At 39.8% G+C, this 17,624-nt stretch overlaps 1 protein-coding gene across 8 annotated transcripts in view; it reads left to right on the top strand.

The window, feature by feature from the left end:
- The window catches only part of cacnb2a (calcium channel, voltage-dependent, beta 2a), an 82,149-nt gene that overhangs the window by 42,330 nt on the left and 22,195 nt on the right, over positions 1–17,624 (top strand). For 6 of the 8 annotated variants that reach the window (XM_084747473.1, XM_084747471.1, XM_084747474.1 and 3 more), the window contains one exon: positions 11,684–11,803. In XM_084747473.1, the coding sequence (XP_084603599.1) occupies positions 11,684–11,803 (120 nt within the window). Of the gene's footprint in view, positions 1–6,799; positions 7,590–11,683; positions 11,804–17,624 lie in introns of those variants that run through there. The other 2 variants (XM_084747472.1, XM_084747477.1) reach the window with 2 other exon arrangements.

Here is a 17,624-nt window from a genome sequence, read left to right as displayed (position 1 = left end):
CAGATTCTTGATTGAATTGGCTCCAACAAAAATCTTTTGTTAGTTTGTTATGTCAGAAATCACTTTGCAGTTGTAACTTTTCTTTCTTTTTTGTGTTTTCTTTATACTATTTAATTATTGTGAGTTTAATCAATGATTAGGATCTCACTCTACGTGCGCAATAATAGACGTGTACAAAAAGAACATCTTCAAAAGGCAAATCTAATTTTAAGTCTGCTTGCCATGTGATTGTTTTCTAAGTTTCCATCTAGCCGTTGTGCGCTCTGGGATCATGTGATTGACAGCCAGTGAGTCCATCACCTCAATGGGATGATGCACTTATCTAATGCACTGGCACATGGAATGCTGGGTAAACACTTTTTTCATAGGCCTGTCAGTGTCACCTTGACGTCCATGCGGCCAATCCCTCTTTTGCCACGACAGAGGGATCATTACTCCTCCCCCCTTTCTATCTCTCTCCCCATTTCTGTATCACACACACTTTCTTTTTCTTTCACAGCTGTGCCGACAATCTGTTTCTTTTTCGCTTTCTTGCTCAGTTGGTTTTCACTCCTCTGTTCCGTGTTAAATATTAGCAACCATTCCTTGTAGCAGTCTCACATCTCTCACTCTTGGCTGTCATGTCTGCTCTCATTGTCTCCATTTGACGAAGGAGATGCTGTTTGTGGACCGATGATTTAATTGACTTTGTGTTGCACTGAGTGAAGTGGCAGTGATGGACAGATGGCTGGGAAAAGAGGCTTTGGTTCCAGCCAAGAATGAGTCATGCCAAGCCTGAAACTGCTAGCACACTCGCTCAGCCCATTGTCAGCCCCGCTGCAGTCAGCTACAGTCCGTCAGCCAGAACTGAACATGACTTGGCACGAGCAGTGATCTTCATTCTTCAGTCATGATGCATGTTAGGTATACTGTGCAGTCTGACCACTCTGTCTCATTAAATGCACTGCTGATAAAGATAAAGATAAAATTCACTCTGTTCTTAGAGTTCAGATTTGGGATTACTAGTGGGTGAAGTTTACAGACTGCAGAGTAGACTTTGGGGCATTCATAACTTATGAACCCTTGAACCATAGTCTATTTTTATTTGGTCTGTACTCATTTTTATGTCACAGGATTGTGTCATGGTGTCACTACATATCCTCATAAAGCATGACAAATTTTCTAGAGCTAAGAAAAGTTTATAATGTCATTTATTAGTATTTGTATGGTACTTTACATCTACTGGGACACTTTTTGTGAAACATCAGTCGAGACTGATGGGAAGGTAGAGGAAGAGGTATCATTCATCCTAACAGGGACATGAATGTCAGAATTTCAAGGCTATCCATCTAGTTGGCATAGTGGGCAAGAAATTTCACTCAGAACCATTAATGTCATCCTCATAGTGGCTCTCGATGAAAAGTCAGGGATCACCAAAGTCATTATTATACATCCTCTTGGACCATGAATGTTTCAGCACACAGCAAACATCTGTACATGGAGAGGAGGGTTGCAGTGTCCCAGGGAAAGAAGAGCCATGTTACAGGGACAGTGAGCCTCAGTGATGTCAAAAATGTACTGACAAAAACAATCTGACCACAAGGCCCACTCAGAAGCTGTTCTGGGGCTTTCAGAAGTATCAAGTGATCTTTCTCAGAAGATGTACAGTTGTAAGAAAATATTGATACACTTGAGTTTTGTAACAGCAGCATCATACATGCATTATGTACTGTGTTAAATAGATAGCAGCGCTAGATAGCAGTGTTGTTATCTATTTCACTGTTTTGATTGCATCAAAAAGTAAACTTTAATTCAGATTTTAGGCATATAGTAGGCATTATGGACATTTATCAGCTATTAAGAGAAACTGCTTTCACTGAATAAAGTCAGTTATGCTCATTGGAGATAAGAGCATTTCAGCAGTGACAGGAAAGAGTGTCTTTTTTGACATAAATTGCCTCAGTCACTACAGTCACAAGTGCTGGGGATTGTTAAAGCAAGAGATGCATGGAATCATCCTCTGCTTCCTGAGCAAACCACAAAGGCAAGAGGGCCAAAACCACCGGGAATCCTGAGAGAGATGGGAGCTGAGTGCAGCAGAGTAAGGGGTCATATGGGATGGGAAGGACTGGAAAAAGGTGGGAAGAAGTGCAAATGGCAGAAACAGGAGTGAGAGGACATTTGGGAACCTGCAAAAATGAGGGGACATGAATGAAAATAAAATTGGGAACAATATACAACCTGTTCGTGAGCACGTACTGTGGCCTGAGGGGAGGGAAAGAAGCAGGAGTCTTACTGTATGTAAGAATTTAGGTAGAAATGGCCAAACTTAGAAAAGATTCCTCAACCATGAGAGCACTTTATAGCTCACATGCACAGCCTTTATTTTCTGCATGAGTACAACTCTCCATTTTTATAGTGGATGCACATAGGGAATAACTCCTATAGTGGCAAAAATGAAAATAGAAGCTTTAAGATCAGAGAGTCTTTGGTGTAACAGCTTTGTGCACTATAAGTGATTCTGTCAGATGCAGGAGGCAGCAGTGTCTGACTCACAGCCTCCTGTTTCACTGTGGTAATAGCCGCAATGATTTGTGATGTTGTAATGTAATGATCGCTGTGCCACTGCTGCATGTAGAGGTCATTGGTGGTCTCACAGCAAGGACCTCTGTCCAAATGAATCAATATGTGCAGCATAGAGACCACAGGACAATTGCCCTTTCAATTTCCCCCTTCATCCTTCTTTCTCTGACCAATGCATGAAGATCGCCAACTCTCACACACAATTCTCTTTGTCTGTTCTGCCTTCCAAGACTGCCAGCACAGATTTGCAGCCCAGTTTCCTTAGGAAGTGAGATTAATATTGGACAGTTCTGTAGGACATGATTTACGTTCGATGCCACCTGTCTGCAGCAATGCATGAAGTAGTGTGCCATTTATGTGGCAAGGAAGAGGGTGTAGAAATCATGGTGGTGGACGGAAATGTACCACTGCATTGTTTCTCGTCTCAGGCCAGCTGGGCTTTTAAGAAAATACTTTTTCAAAGTGTTTTTGGTTGATGGTTGATTAAGTGATGATGTTGAACTTTCAACAAGATTTAGGGTTGACAACCATGCTAGTGGCTCTGTGAGGCTTTGGGGGCATGCTAACATGCTCACGTTGGTATTTCTAACATGCTGATGTTTCGCAGGAAGGGAAATCATCGCTTAACTGTCAATGCTTAACAACCTAGGATATTTTTGACCAGTTATGCATGTCAGTAGTGGTCCTAGCACCACGCTGTACCACAGAAAAGAACAAACCCCTGGCTGTCATGTTTGAGGATGGCTCATAGTCAGAGACATAGCATAGCATAATAATTTCTATCAAAAGCAGTAGGAATCAAAAAGATCACAAATGTAAACCTCATGGTGATGTTAGAGGAAAAGCTGCAGGATCACTTAAAGGATTCATCATAGTTATCTGTACCAAATTTTATGCCAATCAATTTAGTAGAAGTTGATATTAAGTGAAAACTTTGACCTGTTGGGGGTGCTACATGTCACCAAAGTCATACAACATCTAGGGAAAAAGAATATCTGTGGCTAAAACAGTGGTTTTGAGACTTTTTGTGCCAAATGTACACCAAAGAGCAAGCTAAATCTGAAGGCACACCTTTATTAATATCAATGCTAAATATCCTCCTTAACCAATCTAAGCTATGAAGGCAACAAGCACTAGCCAATCAGAGGCAGAGTTGCTGGAGTGCAGGTGGGAAAAAATAAGGTCCCAACTTACCAGGAAGAGCGTCCTGTAATCAGAAGATTTACGAGGCAAGACACCGAACTCTTTATACTTTGAATAGGAGCTGTGATTCTGAGTCTGCTGGGTGAGTCCAAAAAAAGAGCACCTCTCATGGATCAGAGCAGTATCATAGTGCTGTTAGATTATTATTAGTGTCCTGTGTGTGGGTGACACAGTGCTGTCAGTATCAGTGTGGCAGCGGGTCTAGAGGTCGGTCATGTCAGGCAGCCGGAGGCTCGTTCTGTCGCTGTGAGTCTTTGTCAGTGTTGCTATCGGACTGCAGCCATCACAGCTCCACCACTCTCATCTCCGGGCTCCAACGGCTCTACGTTCAGAGCATCTGTGCCCTGTGCCCTCTTGAGGCTAGTGTCAACCCACCTCATTGGAACATATGTGACCATTGCACGACTTCCTGGCAAATCAGTGGATGGGTCTGTTGTTGTATCTTCCAAACTGCTGTTGAAGCTGAGGTGATTAGGGAGGAGTGATGTTACGATGGACAGGATTCGTTTTTTCTTGTCCTCACTTCCATCCATCTCTGTTCAAAACATAATCTACCTCACGTAATCGCCCCCATCGTCCGACTAATTGGTCTTAATGAGCTAAAATCACATTATTCTCCCCCCATCCTTTTCTTTCATACAAGATGTGTCGTTTTTGAGCGCACGTGTCTTGTTGAAAAGACCCTGAGCAGATGGAGGCGTGTCATTGATTGGTTATGATAAGCACCACTGATTAGCATGTCATCCTTTGATCTACAGTTAGTGCTCCTCTGGGAGTGACTGCTGCTCATAAACCAGCGGGCCCATTTCAACCACTGCTCCCACGGGCTGACCCATGACTCCTCTGACCTCCCACAACCTCATGATGGGTCAGACGGAGGAGCATCATGCGTCAGCAGCAGTGCAAAAAAAAAAAAAAAAAATGAAAGAGAGAAAAAAGAGAGAGAGAGAGAAACATTTTGAATAATTCTTCTGCAGGATTTAACTTCGGCTGTTCCGTTATGAGGCTGGGAAATTTTTAATTAACGCTGTAATTATTCTCATTTGTCCTGTGTGGCTTTGCATTGCTTTGCTAAGTTGTAATGAATCACTGCCGATCTGACGGGAGAGGATTTAGAGCAGCTTTCACCTCAAAATCTCCAGTGCTGAGACCAGAGTGAAAAAGAGATGATTTGAAAAAGAAGATACAGTATATTCAACTCTTACTTGTCACTATTAGGGCTACAACCTGTTACTTTCATTATTAATGATTGATTGATGATTGATGATTATTTTCTTATTTAATCAATTGTTTTGTCTAAGAAATGTCAGAAAATAGTGAAAAATGCCAGTTAGGTAGTTTTGAGTCCAAAGCTACATATTCAGATGTCTTGTTTAGTCTGACAATCAGTCCAAAAACTGCGGCGTATTCTGTTTGCTATCATGCATGACGCCATCAAAGTATAAAACCCTTTCAATAGTAAAGCTAAAAACGGAAAATATTTTTTGCGTTTTTGCTTGAGGAGTGGCTGAAATTATTAATCGCTTTACAAAATTGTGGCCTGTTGATTTTCTGTCGATGTGAATTGCATTGTCAGTTAATCTGTTGCTTATATTCTAGATAGTTGTTTGTTAGTGTTAGAAAATGGTTAAAAATGTCTTGTTTTGCCCACAACCCAAAGATATTCAGTTTTCTCTTGAAGATGAGTAAAGAAACTATAAAATATTAATATTTAAGACACTGGTCTCAGATAATTTTGACTTTATTTTCTTTAAAAAAAAATTACTCAAACTGATTATTGTTGTTGACTATCAAAGGAGCTGTCAATTAATTTGATATTTAATGACTAAACAATTTAACGCTGTAGCTCTAGCTTATTTTGTCCAGCCAGCAAATTAAAAGCCAAAGATATTTAATTTACAATTATATTGAACAGAAATCTGAAAATACCTGCATTTAACTGGCTGGTACCAGCTATTGTTTTGTATTTTTGCTTAAAAATGTAGTCAAACAATTAATTTATTCAGCTTCACTCAAACTAGACAATTGATTAATTAAAATATGTGTATATATATATATTTACAGACATGAATTTATTCTTGGAGGTGATGTTCATTGAGCAAACACCACAATCAGATTCAAAATATGAGAAGGCTTATTGTGTATATAGCAGGAGAGCCTTGTGTGTTTTGTGTCTTGAGCGTCATTCTTTAGTATTTTGCTGGAGCTTCAACACTCGATTAATAGATGAGTTACTCAAAAGAAAATTTGGCGCCAACTATTTTGAGAAACAATTAATTGTTTCAGTCAAACATTTGTTGGTTCCAGCTTCTTAAATGTGAGGATTTGCTACTTTTCTTTGTTGTTTATGATAATAAATGAAGAGTTTTTGGGTTTTGGATTGCTGGTTAGACAAATGAAAACTGAGATGAGCATTTTTCACTTTTTTTGGACCATTTATAGACTTAATGACAAAAAATAGCAGATTAATCAGTAATGAGTTGTTGAATAGTTGTTAGTTGCAGCACTGTTGCATACCAATAAATATTTAAAAGTATGCAAATAAATTTCAGCTCTGATTATCTAGTTGCTTTATTTTCCCCACTGATAAATATTACAACACAGGGAGGAGGTGTGAATTATTTTCAGCTTCCAAAGGAGGGCACGAGAGGAGAACCTGTGCATGAATCGATAATGAGAATAATGATTAGTTGCAGCTCTGATATGATGCATGACAAAAAGTGAACAGATTTCAGGCGTTTCTACAGTGAATAAGGTCTTCTCTCTGAGAAGATGGCAATCTGACACCTATTTTTCAGCTATAAACAGCTCATATCAGCGTGGCTGCCGTGTGTTTACATCTTAAAAGAACAAAACAGCATGCACAGTGGACACATCCACAGTATCCACACAGCACTGCCCAGCACTGATCACTGCAGAGACACAACGAGCAGATGGAGTGACTGTGAGGGGTAACTGAGGAGAAAAAAATGAGGGGAGTGACAGAGGAGGAGGAGAAGGAGGGGTGGGTAGAGACGGAGATAGAGAGGCACAATCAGTGAAGGAGTGTGCAGCAGGACAAACGCTGACAGGCTGAGACACACAGAGTGTGAAGGAGGGAAGCTTGCAGCACCTGAGCAGCAGCAGCAGCTTCATTAGCATCAGGAGGAGCGTCAGTCGGTCACAGGCAGCCACACTGGGACTCATGTAGATAAACTGCTCTTATCCACCGCTTGTGGAGCAGCACGGGGAGGCTACAGCGGAGGAGGAGGAGGCTAGAGCCAAAGCTTGAATGAGAGGAGGAGGAGAAGCATCGCTGCTGCCACCTGACTCATACTGGGAGTCAGCCTCAGCACCTGCAGCGGCAGTCTGAGCACTCCGGCTATCAAGGAGACTGGGGCAGACGGGGGAGAGAGCTGCTGAGATTATGCGCGGGGCAGAGAGCTCCTGTGGATTCCCTGTCTTTGGCAACGGCAGCAGCAGCAGTAGGACCAGGAGCTGTGGCTCTACAGACAGCAGCAGAGCTAGCTGGAAGAGCTGCAGCAAAACAAGGAGCCCTCACTCCAGAGATATTTATTTATCCAGAGATGAAGGTAGCATTCACAGCCAAGGTGTAACAGGAACCAGCTGTCGATGCTGCCACAGTGTTGAACGTACCTGTAGCCGGAGCTGCTGCAGCGCTGGTGTAAAGGTGACCACAGCAGTGCAGTCAGGTGTAGTTGTAGCAGTAGCAGGGGGGGGCAGTGGCTCAGGACACTGAATGACCAGTGTGGCTGATGAAGGCCACCTGGATCCGCTTGCTGAAACGAGCCAAGGGAGGTCGCGTCAAGAGCTCTGATGCCTGTGTAAGCAGATTTTGAGTGTGTTTACATCGTGAATGTGTGTGTGTGTGTTGTGCAGTCTCCAGTTCATCCATCAGTGCGTAGCATTCGTTGGGGTCAGCATGGCACGGTTGTGTATCGCCTGGTGATGATGGGAAGCTGGGTGTTGTTATCAGTTATGGCTGTCAGATTCTGGGCAGAGTTCCATATTACCTCCCTCTGACCCACTGGGACGGCGCTCTCGATCACGCCCTATCGTTAGACATGACCTGATGACTTAATCACACCACGACAGGTATGTTCACCTGCACTTTTCAAGGCCAAATGTAGCTCATAAAAGAGAACTTTTAAGTGCAATAAGATGCCAAATTAGGACATTTATGTCTGAATGTGGAAGAGCTGCTTTTTGAAATTCTGGCTCAAGCTTGAGCAGCATTTCACACAGGGATGGAAGGGCTTATATTTTTAGGCTATGCCATCAAATGCAATATATATATCTCAATATATGCCTTTTCTCTAAAATAACATATAGTAAAATTTTCTAATGATGATGATCTTTTAGAATATGATGCATTACTTTTGATTAAACTACCCAACAATAACAAATGATATGTTTGAACAAATACTTATATGGGTATTTAGATTCAAGATGTTAATTGTTTGACTGGTTACACAAATAAAATTATGTGGAAAAACTGGCTGGGAAGCTCCATTTAAAAAAACAATAAGCTAAATTTAAAAAAAGTAAGTTAAGGTATAAAAGGCAGAACAATAATACGATAAAAAACTATACATAATATAGAAGAAAATGTGTATTTAAATGTAAAATGAAATATACAATGCTAAAATAAAACTTGACATAAATAAAAACAGATCAATATGGACAGCAGTGAAAGGTTGCATAGTTGTAAAGTATTGCACAGAGGTTGCATGGCACAGTTATGTATGAGTGAGTTGTATGTTACATGTCATGTTATATTGTGACAATATTGTAGGGATGATGACTGTTAGATTAGATAAGATTTCTAAAAAGAAAGTAGTCATCATTAATATGCTAAACATCTAGAACAGTTTGTTAAGTTGAGAAAATTGCATCACTTTACTGTGATGCAGCCTTTAAACCCAGGAAAAGACAACACTCATGCCATATCACAATATCAATATAATATAGATATACAGCCCTCGTTTGACACGTACTTCAAATGCTTGTTGATGTTTGGAAAGCCACTGGGAGATTACATTGATCGTGAACGTGATGACAGCAAAAAGCAGCCTATGGACAATTAATGAGCTTGCTTTCAAATGAGTTATTCATATCAGGTACAAAAGAGGAAGGATGAGACACACAGAGGCTATTTATGAGCAGCAGTGTTTCACGTAATGGAGGACATAAATATGAATAACCTCGTATTATGTATGTTAACAACACTTGTGTCGTCAGGTAATGTACACTGTAAGTGGAGTGGTGGGAGATCCTTCCTTTGTATGTACGTGATGGCTGGGTAATTCTAATCAGGCACAGAGTGAGGGAAGCTATTTTTAACTCAGACAGCAGAGTGTAATGGTGCAGTGAGATGAATGAAAGACCTTGTGTGGGTGGCATAGTAGCGTGCAGGTAAGGATAAGGCTCACGCTGCCTTCACTTAGTTAAAAAGAATCCCTTCTTTTAATCCTAGAGCCTGTTTTATACCTAACTGAAACTGGTATGTGGTGTTGGGAAGTTATTCTGTATGTGCATGTGCAAATGTTGTCATTCCAACATTCACAAATGAAATGATCAAAGTTGACTTCATATTTTTTGCATGTTTTTTGTCAGTGCTTAATTTTATTTCTGTTGGCTATGGCTGTTATCATTTTCCTACAAAGCCAGAATGCATATGAATATTTTCCGGGGTGTAAATCACAAGTTTCATCACAATACCCTATTTTCCCAATGATTTAGACAAGGATACAATATTTGCTGATATCACAGTCTGGAATTAGATGATTTTGATTTAATTTAAGGGCCTGCAATCGATATTAGATGATGAAGAAGCTGCTACTACTTTCTTTTCTGCTTTTGGCCATAAAAGAAAACAGCTGCATTGTAAATAATTGTAACTAGTTTAGTCCAGTAAAGTTTAATTTAAATTTGCTCCGCTAACAGATTAAACCTGGCTCCACTACAAGAACATTTGAAGGGATAGTTCACCATAAAATAAAAAGTCAGTCATGGTCTACTCACTGTCATGCCAGTTGAAGGCCAGGTTTAGTCTTTTAGTCCACAAAACACTGGTGGAGTTTCAAAGAAAAACAGTGTTTTTTTTTTACATTTGAAAACTAGCCACCATTCACTGAACTTGTCAGGGAGAGTTTGCAACGCTGTTTTCCTGTGAAACTCCAGCAATGTTTTGTGGACTATAAAACTAAACTCAGCTTTCAATCAGCATGAGGGTGAGTAGATAATTGCTGGATTTTCCTGTTTGGGTAAACTATCCATTTAACAAAAGTACAAAATTTGGCTTGAAAAATAGCATAAATAAAACATAGCTTTTTTTTTTTTGCTAGTCACAATTATTTGCATAAGCCTATGGCAAATTTACATTGTATAAATTAGCCTTGCAGCTAGCTAGACTTTTGCTTTCCTCATAGCTTAACAAATTACATGTGTTATTTATGTTTTCTTAATCAATGATGGCTTAAATGCATGATATTTTCACTTTGTGTAGATGATATCAGATCACTGATCATTTAGTCAATCAGTTGATCCAAATCAATGCAACATTACACCCCAAATATTTGCTAACAATATTTTTAAGACCATAAACTGGCTTTATGTTAAATTAAATGTTCTTATTTGTATGTGCATTAATTATGTTAAATAGTTCCGTATAATTTACAAGCAAGAGAGACAAATTTAGCTAAGGTAGATGGTGAGATATTTATGTATTTACCCCCTACATCCTTCCTGTAATCGAAATATATCAAATTTTCATGGAACTAACATCTCGGTTATTTGTTTGTTATCCCACATAAATAATGTAGTAGCCAAATCAGGTTATAGAGATTTTTAAATGTATTACATAAATGTCGAGGTAGATGAAAAGCTTAATGCACATATTTTCTTTGCTAATGCTGTGTTTTGTCTCTCATGCTACTTTCACACTACTTTCAAGTGCTTTACCAAAATAGTGCAGTTTTTAGGTTTCATCTGTAGGTTGTGTGCTTTTGTTGTGTAAAAAAAAGATATTAGATCCTGTCTATCTGTTAGTTTACTCAGTCAGCCTGAAAACTTAAAACCCTTTTGTCTCTTCTCCTTTTCAACTTTAGCCTTTCTGTACAAATTAATCTCTGCCTTTGTAGGTTATTGACTCATTGTAAACACTTTTAAATATATAGCAAGAGCATATCAACTTCAGAAATTATTTATGATCTGTTTTCATGTCATGTATAACAAGATTTGTGATGCGTGTGTGTGTGTGGTGGTGTGCACCAATGCACTGCACTCAGGAGTGTGTATGTGAGGTAGTGATGGTGTGTGTTTGCGTATTTGTGAGTCTGCTTGTTTATGAGTAGATCTTTCAGAACCATATATCACATGGAGACATACCGGGACCTGGTGTTCTTCAAGACTTTCCCCCAGTGTTTGTCACAGAGTGATCACAACAAATCTGCAGTCAAGCAGCTGAGAGAGAGAGAGCTAAGGATAGACGAAGAGCTGCCGGTGATGTGATTCTATGAAAAATGACTGTTTGTGTCCTTTGGCATCCTTTCCCAGAAAAAGAGGAAGTGTCCACAATTTGCTTCAGATTCAGTCAGCTCTCATGATTTCCTCAAGTTGTTGCAGCTACGTGATTGATAGTAGAATTCCATTTTATTGAGCACAGCAGCAACATTCATTATTTCACGAGACGCCTTTGATGATCAGAGCATAACACCACAGTCTGTGTGGGTGTGTTTGCACATTTAAGTTGCATATCAGATGCTCAACTCCGAAGTTAAACATTTCTTTGAAGCGCAAGGGCAATGCTAAACAAATTAAGTTGCTGCGAAACCCACCGCTTCTCTGACACCTGTCATGTTGAAAGTGTGAATTCAAATGGATGGAGATGAGCTTCAGTGTATGTGTGTGTCTGCAGGGTTCGGCCGACTCCTACACCAGCCGTCCATCAGACTCCGATGTGTCCCTGGAGGAGGATAAGGAGGCAGTGCGCAGAGAGGCAGAGCGACAGGCTCAGGCACAGCTCGACAAGGCCAAGGTTGGTATCCAAACCCAGCAGCACTAAGGTCACTCTGTTCAGTTTTTAATGAAACATACTCAGTGGCCCCCAGACGGGGTGTGTCGGGAACATTTTGAACAGACTTTGAAAAGAGGGACCAGCGATCAACATGTGTGTGTTCTTGTACTTTTATTTTGGTAAGGACAATTTCAAACATTCAGAGAGGACATATATGGAATGTGAGGACTTGAAGGCAAAAAGAAGACTGTAAGATAGTGAACATGAATGCAAACATTGCATGATTTAAAGGGAATGTTTTGATTATTTGGAGTGGGGTTGTATTACCTACTGTAGATGATGGTCAGCACGCTCCCAGTTTGAAGAAGCAGCAACAGGGTCAGCAGCTAAATGTATTTTAGCCGCCTAAAAAAGGCCCGCTTAAAATAAAAATCTGTATCAGTTTAAGTGTACACTACATTTAGAATATCTTGCCATGAAACAACCTTTTCAGAGGGGAAACTGCCATTATTTAAGCCAAATATATCTCTCCACACTAACCAAACTACACTGGCAAAATGAGTAATTTTAGGTCACAGAACAAGAGAGCTGCAGGTCTGCTGCTGCCTCGATCTGTTAGCTGTGTTATTATGTGACTTCGGTGATTTAAAAGGTTCTGTTGGATTCACCAAAGTCACACAATAATGCAAACACACTCTCCAGACTGGCGGCATGTCGAGGGTGTAGGTACCCTGTAGGTACCCCAGACGCCACTGACTGTGAATAAGTGCCTCATACAAACCCACTTCAAATAACCTGAAATATCCCTTTAAGACTTGTTTTGGGTTAAGAGTAAATAGTGCATCATGACAGTGACAGTCCCCACAAGTATAGAAATGTGTTTGCACAGACAAAAGCTGGTTTATTATTCTTGAATGAACGATGTCAGGCATCACTGAAATGGTAATGTAAACTCTGCACTGGTTAGTTTGTTATTGGAAGATAAAAAGCTGCGTCTGCTTCCTTTTTAGTCTCATGTCTTCAGCCTACGTTGTTTTCTTTTTTTCATAATGACAAGAAAATTAACTATAGTCAGGGATGAGTAGTAATGGATTACAGATAACTGGGAAATCAGAGTACAAAAATAAATTACTATAATCAGCCCAGATTACATTTGAAATAGTCTGTAATTATCACTACATTACTTGATTACATTTTTGATTACATCTTTGAAATGTGGCCATTTTAAAATTACGTGCAACCATTTTTTTTAGCAGGTCTATAAGGTGAAATATATTCAATGATTGATTTTGATTGTGAATTAATCCAAAAGTATTCAGATTAGAGTTCACATTTTTGAAATCTAATGGAATATGTTACTAATTACAAAGTTGGCATGCAATTTGTATTCAGTAACTGATTACATTTCAAAGTAATCTGACCCAACCTTGGCTGCAGTATTCTCAGTCTGGTAGGAGAGACACCAGTCAGAGACACCAGCCACTTACAAGACCAGTGTGGTCAAGGTGTCTGTGTAAAGTTAGTGTATTTTTTTAAGTTTTCTTATTTCTGACTTACCCAGCTCTTTTCACTCACTCTCACATTAAAGCAATAGCGGTAAACGATATGGTGTTTTATCAGTCCTCGGGCATGATTTGAGGGCAAGCTGCAGGCCTGAGTGGATGACTAAGAGAGCAGGACACTGGAGCAGATTTCAGCTGGTTTCTAGGCTGAAGAAAAAAAAGTAAAAAGCCTGTTAGGGGTTGCTGATGTGAGAGGTTAGGGGCCTCGGAGGACTCAGCGTCACTGTTTATCAGAGCCAAGCCTCGCCTGCTCCGCTCTGCTCTGGGCCACAATTAGCAGCATATAAACAAACACACACATGGCAGAGCGGGTTCGCCTTTGTGCGACAGGAATTGCAATCAGGGCTCGCTTCCACAGAATCAGTCAAATCGCTGGCACTGTTAAGATTTATGCCTTTGATCTTTGAAATGATTCGGCTATCTTCTGCTCACATTCTGTTCTTCTCCTGCTTTACAGCTCACTGGATAGCTCCTGGTGTCCTATTTTTGCATATTAATCCAAGCAAGTGTCTGAAAAATTGGTTTATTGTCTTTCACTGGGTGTTAAGTGTCTATAACAGCTAGCGCTCATTAGCTGTGAGCTGTAAGCTTTTGGCTAACCATCCATTCTAGCAGACATTTTCCTCCTGCTCTGTGTCTCGGGGTTGCTCGTAGCTGGCAAAGACAGATCATTCCAGCAGATCTATGTTGTTATTTTCCAGAGCCACCCTCTCTGGCTCACTAATTAAAAAGATAAGTTGGCTTTATAGATAACCTGGCATAGATTACCCCCGTTGGCATTTTACATGACAGATGACTAGTAAAAAATAGCCTCTCAGCGGTCTGGCCACCAGAGAGAGAGCGAGCTGGGGTCAAAGGAAGTGCAGACTCTCTGACTGTGAGCCTTTATAGGCAGTAATTCACAAAGACTTCCCCAACATACCAATGATATTTGTAAGTATGGAAGATAGAGTTGATACCTGTAATGTTGTGTTCAAATTTTTTCCATTTCCTAAATATACCTCTTCACATAACAATCACTTGGTGAACAAATTCACATGTATTTACACATACACACTATTAAACACCCTCTGTTATCTCTGATTGACCTTAAATGGGAAACTGAATCAATTTTACACACCAAAGTTAGCATTTAGAGTACCTGTCAGTCTGTGAGAACAGTTGTATAATCTCTTCTGTGGCTTTAGAGAACTGGGGATCCCAGTCCCAACTGGCAGTCTCTAAAGCTTCACAGGTGGTTGCTTGGCCTTTTTGATTTTAAGGGGTGTAAAAAACAAACTTCACTCTCTGCTCACAGAGCCTTCACGCTCTGCTAAACAGCCTTGTCCTGCACTAGAAAAGCATGCAGTTAGAACGAAGTGTCAGAGCCTATGAAGCATGCAAGTTCCAACAACGTAAGAAAAAATCATCTCTGATGCAATATTCACAGGAAATAATCTGCATAAAATCCATCCAAATAGCCCCTTTTACACAAACTTTCTGCAGTTATTGTGCTCACTGTTTGGGTTAATTGTAGAATTTATCAGTCGCTCTGTACTGTTATTGTTATGTATTGTTATGCAACATGAAATATCCATGTAGTATGTCACTTAGTCAGGGACAGTCAGTGATAATAACTCTGCTTAGGCTTGGAAATGCAACAGAAAGGCTGTGTTACAAACTGTGTGAGTGGAGTTTGAAATGTGAGGCCAGGGAACATAGCAACATGGCAAGTGTAGGGTTAGGAGATTTTGGAGTTTGACCCATGTTAGGAATGAAAAGTCAGAATATCTTTGCCTTTTACTGTTAATCCGTCTTTTGCAAGTCCCCCAGGCCTTTATTAGAGCTACAGCTAGTCCAAATTTCTTTTTCTATTTACTATTTATTTTCTAATGGAAATATTGTGGGCTATGTGGAAGACAAATATTAAAAAGGACAAGTTAAAACTTCTACTATAAAGACGTGTTCTGTTAGACTCTTTAGTTGGTTTATGTATCCCATGTGGCCAACCATAGCATTGAATTACTGGTAAATTTGCTGTGCAAAGTGCATACAGTTTCGGGATGCCCCTTAATTAAACTAAGGTACATCTTGCCTTTATTATTTATTTTTTACTTTGGTTTGCTGCAGCATAAATGGTAAATTGGTGTAACTTCAGTAAATCAAACCTTTTAGAAGGAAGATACCTTTATTTACAATAGAAATGAATAAAGGTGTCCATTCAAGACAGACGTTATCTCATTAGTGGCACATGTAGTCTGGGGTCATGAGACTGTAATCTGTCTCAAAGACACTGAGGTCAGGCCATTCAAGGTGACTTGCTTTATAATTATTTAAAGCTACTATAATCAATATTTTGTATTACCAATGGATAAAACAGATACATGTTTGTGAAGGGGGTGACACTTGAAGCCAAAGATAGTTGTCTGCAACACTGCAGTCCCCCTCAGCTCTATTGAGCGTTTCACCTTTTTAAAGCTAATTGTTTTTGGTATTCCAGTCTTTAAATTAAGCTGCTGCACCAAGCAGCAGACAAAGTTTGCGACTAGCTGGTGAACAGTGGAGCATTTAGCAGCTAAATTTCCCCTCAGGAGTTGGTGGAGACCAAAACAAAGCTAAAAGGAGAGTGATAATATTGTGTTTACAGATTGTTTTCGCTGCTTTCAAATGATCAGAGAATGTTCATACAGGCTGAAGTGTTGTGAGTAATTTGTGTTTCCTATATTTTTTGTTGTATAGGTGTGGATCACAGTCAGAATGAATAATCTCCCTTTGCATCTTAAGAGGATTTTACTCACCAGTGACAGTGGATGAAATATGGAATCTGACTTGTTGAATTATTGCAGGCACGCTACAAGACAAACAATTAATGAAGATAAGATAATCATACATCAAACCTGATAGAAAACAAGACATAATCCCACTCCAACTGTACACTGCCGGGCAAGAAAGAAACAATAACTGTTTGGGGTATAATGATACCATAAACTCCCCAAGTCCCCAAAGTCCCCAAACTAATATTTGTTGCGATATTAAAAAACAAAGAAAAATGATGAGTTTAAAAAAAATGTCCTAATTATTAAATAATAAATCTGATATGTACAGCATTTTTTAAAATTTGTTTTTAATTGTTTAGTTTAAAGTGCTTCTGCTTTCCCCTTGTTAATAAAATAAAATTAAAGTAGCCCGTCATGAAGCATGTGCAAAAAAAGGCATCACTTGTCTTTGGCGATGACTGCTTTAATTATGTATGTACAATAGGAAAACAAAAACAATGCAGCAGACAGTAGCTGTCCCTTTATAAAATTAAAATAATATAATAAAATAATTAACCATGTCATATGACAGTAGAAATCATCATAGTCTGGTATTATATTGATCCATTTTTTAATTGCAATATTCAGTTTGTTTTTAAATCCTAATAACTGGTTGGTATCAACAGTTCTTATTTATCAATACTTGGCATGCATATGTACAATATACTGAACAAGCCTTGGATAATTATAGAAATATCTTCCCACACTAAATTAATGAAGGATATGGATCTCTTCGTACCACATAATAATACATTTTACAGGCTCCCAGTACAGCCTGAGGCCAGTGCACACAGCTGAAAAAAAATCGTCTGAGATCGATCCACAACATTCAAGGTGAAACAATGTGGGAATGTTGATTTATAGCATGAGATCCTGCGTGTGCTGCTAATGGAGTGGCTGTGGCATGTTACACGACAAATCAGCTACAGCGATGGCAAGTGTTCACTCAGTCAGTCGGTGTAAGTACAGCACAGACAGGACCGGGAGGTATTATCAGCTGAAATATTCATGGTGTGATGAGATATTGTGATGAGTGTCGTGTGGTGCTAATTGGCTGTGGTCCATGGCGCTGCCTCCCAGGGTTCCCAGTTACAGAAAGGGCTTCTCTTGAACTGGTTATCTCTGTCTTATCTTTAGTCTGTCTCTTATCTCCATGAATGTGTGTCCTCTCACTTCCTGTCCTCTGTTTCTTTTTTTTTTTTTTGCTCTCCATTCGCCCTCCATTGTCCTGTCGATCTCCTTTCCCTTTCTTTTCTTCTTCCCCTGCATTTCCCCTCCTCCCATGCTTCTTACCCTGTGTCTAACCTCCGCCTCTGTCCTCCTCCCTCCCATCACTGCAGTCAATATGGCATCCATAATGAAGGCCTGTGTTACATAAGAAGCACCAGAGCAGGTCAGAAGATGTAGAGATACTGTACAGTAGTGTAAAGGTGCCATTATGTACAAATCCTGCAGTCACCTGTGATACAAGGTGGCATGTAGGAC

The sequence above is a fragment of the Lutjanus erythropterus genome, chromosome 21, assembly GCF_056507025.1.
Source record: "Lutjanus erythropterus isolate fLutEry1 chromosome 21, fLutEry1.hap2, whole genome shotgun sequence".
Classification (NCBI taxonomy): domain Eukaryota; kingdom Metazoa; phylum Chordata; class Actinopteri; order Lutjaniformes; family Lutjanidae; genus Lutjanus; species Lutjanus erythropterus.
The sequence above is the reverse complement of the archived record's forward strand: the minus strand, read 5'-3'. Positions and strand labels throughout refer to the sequence as shown.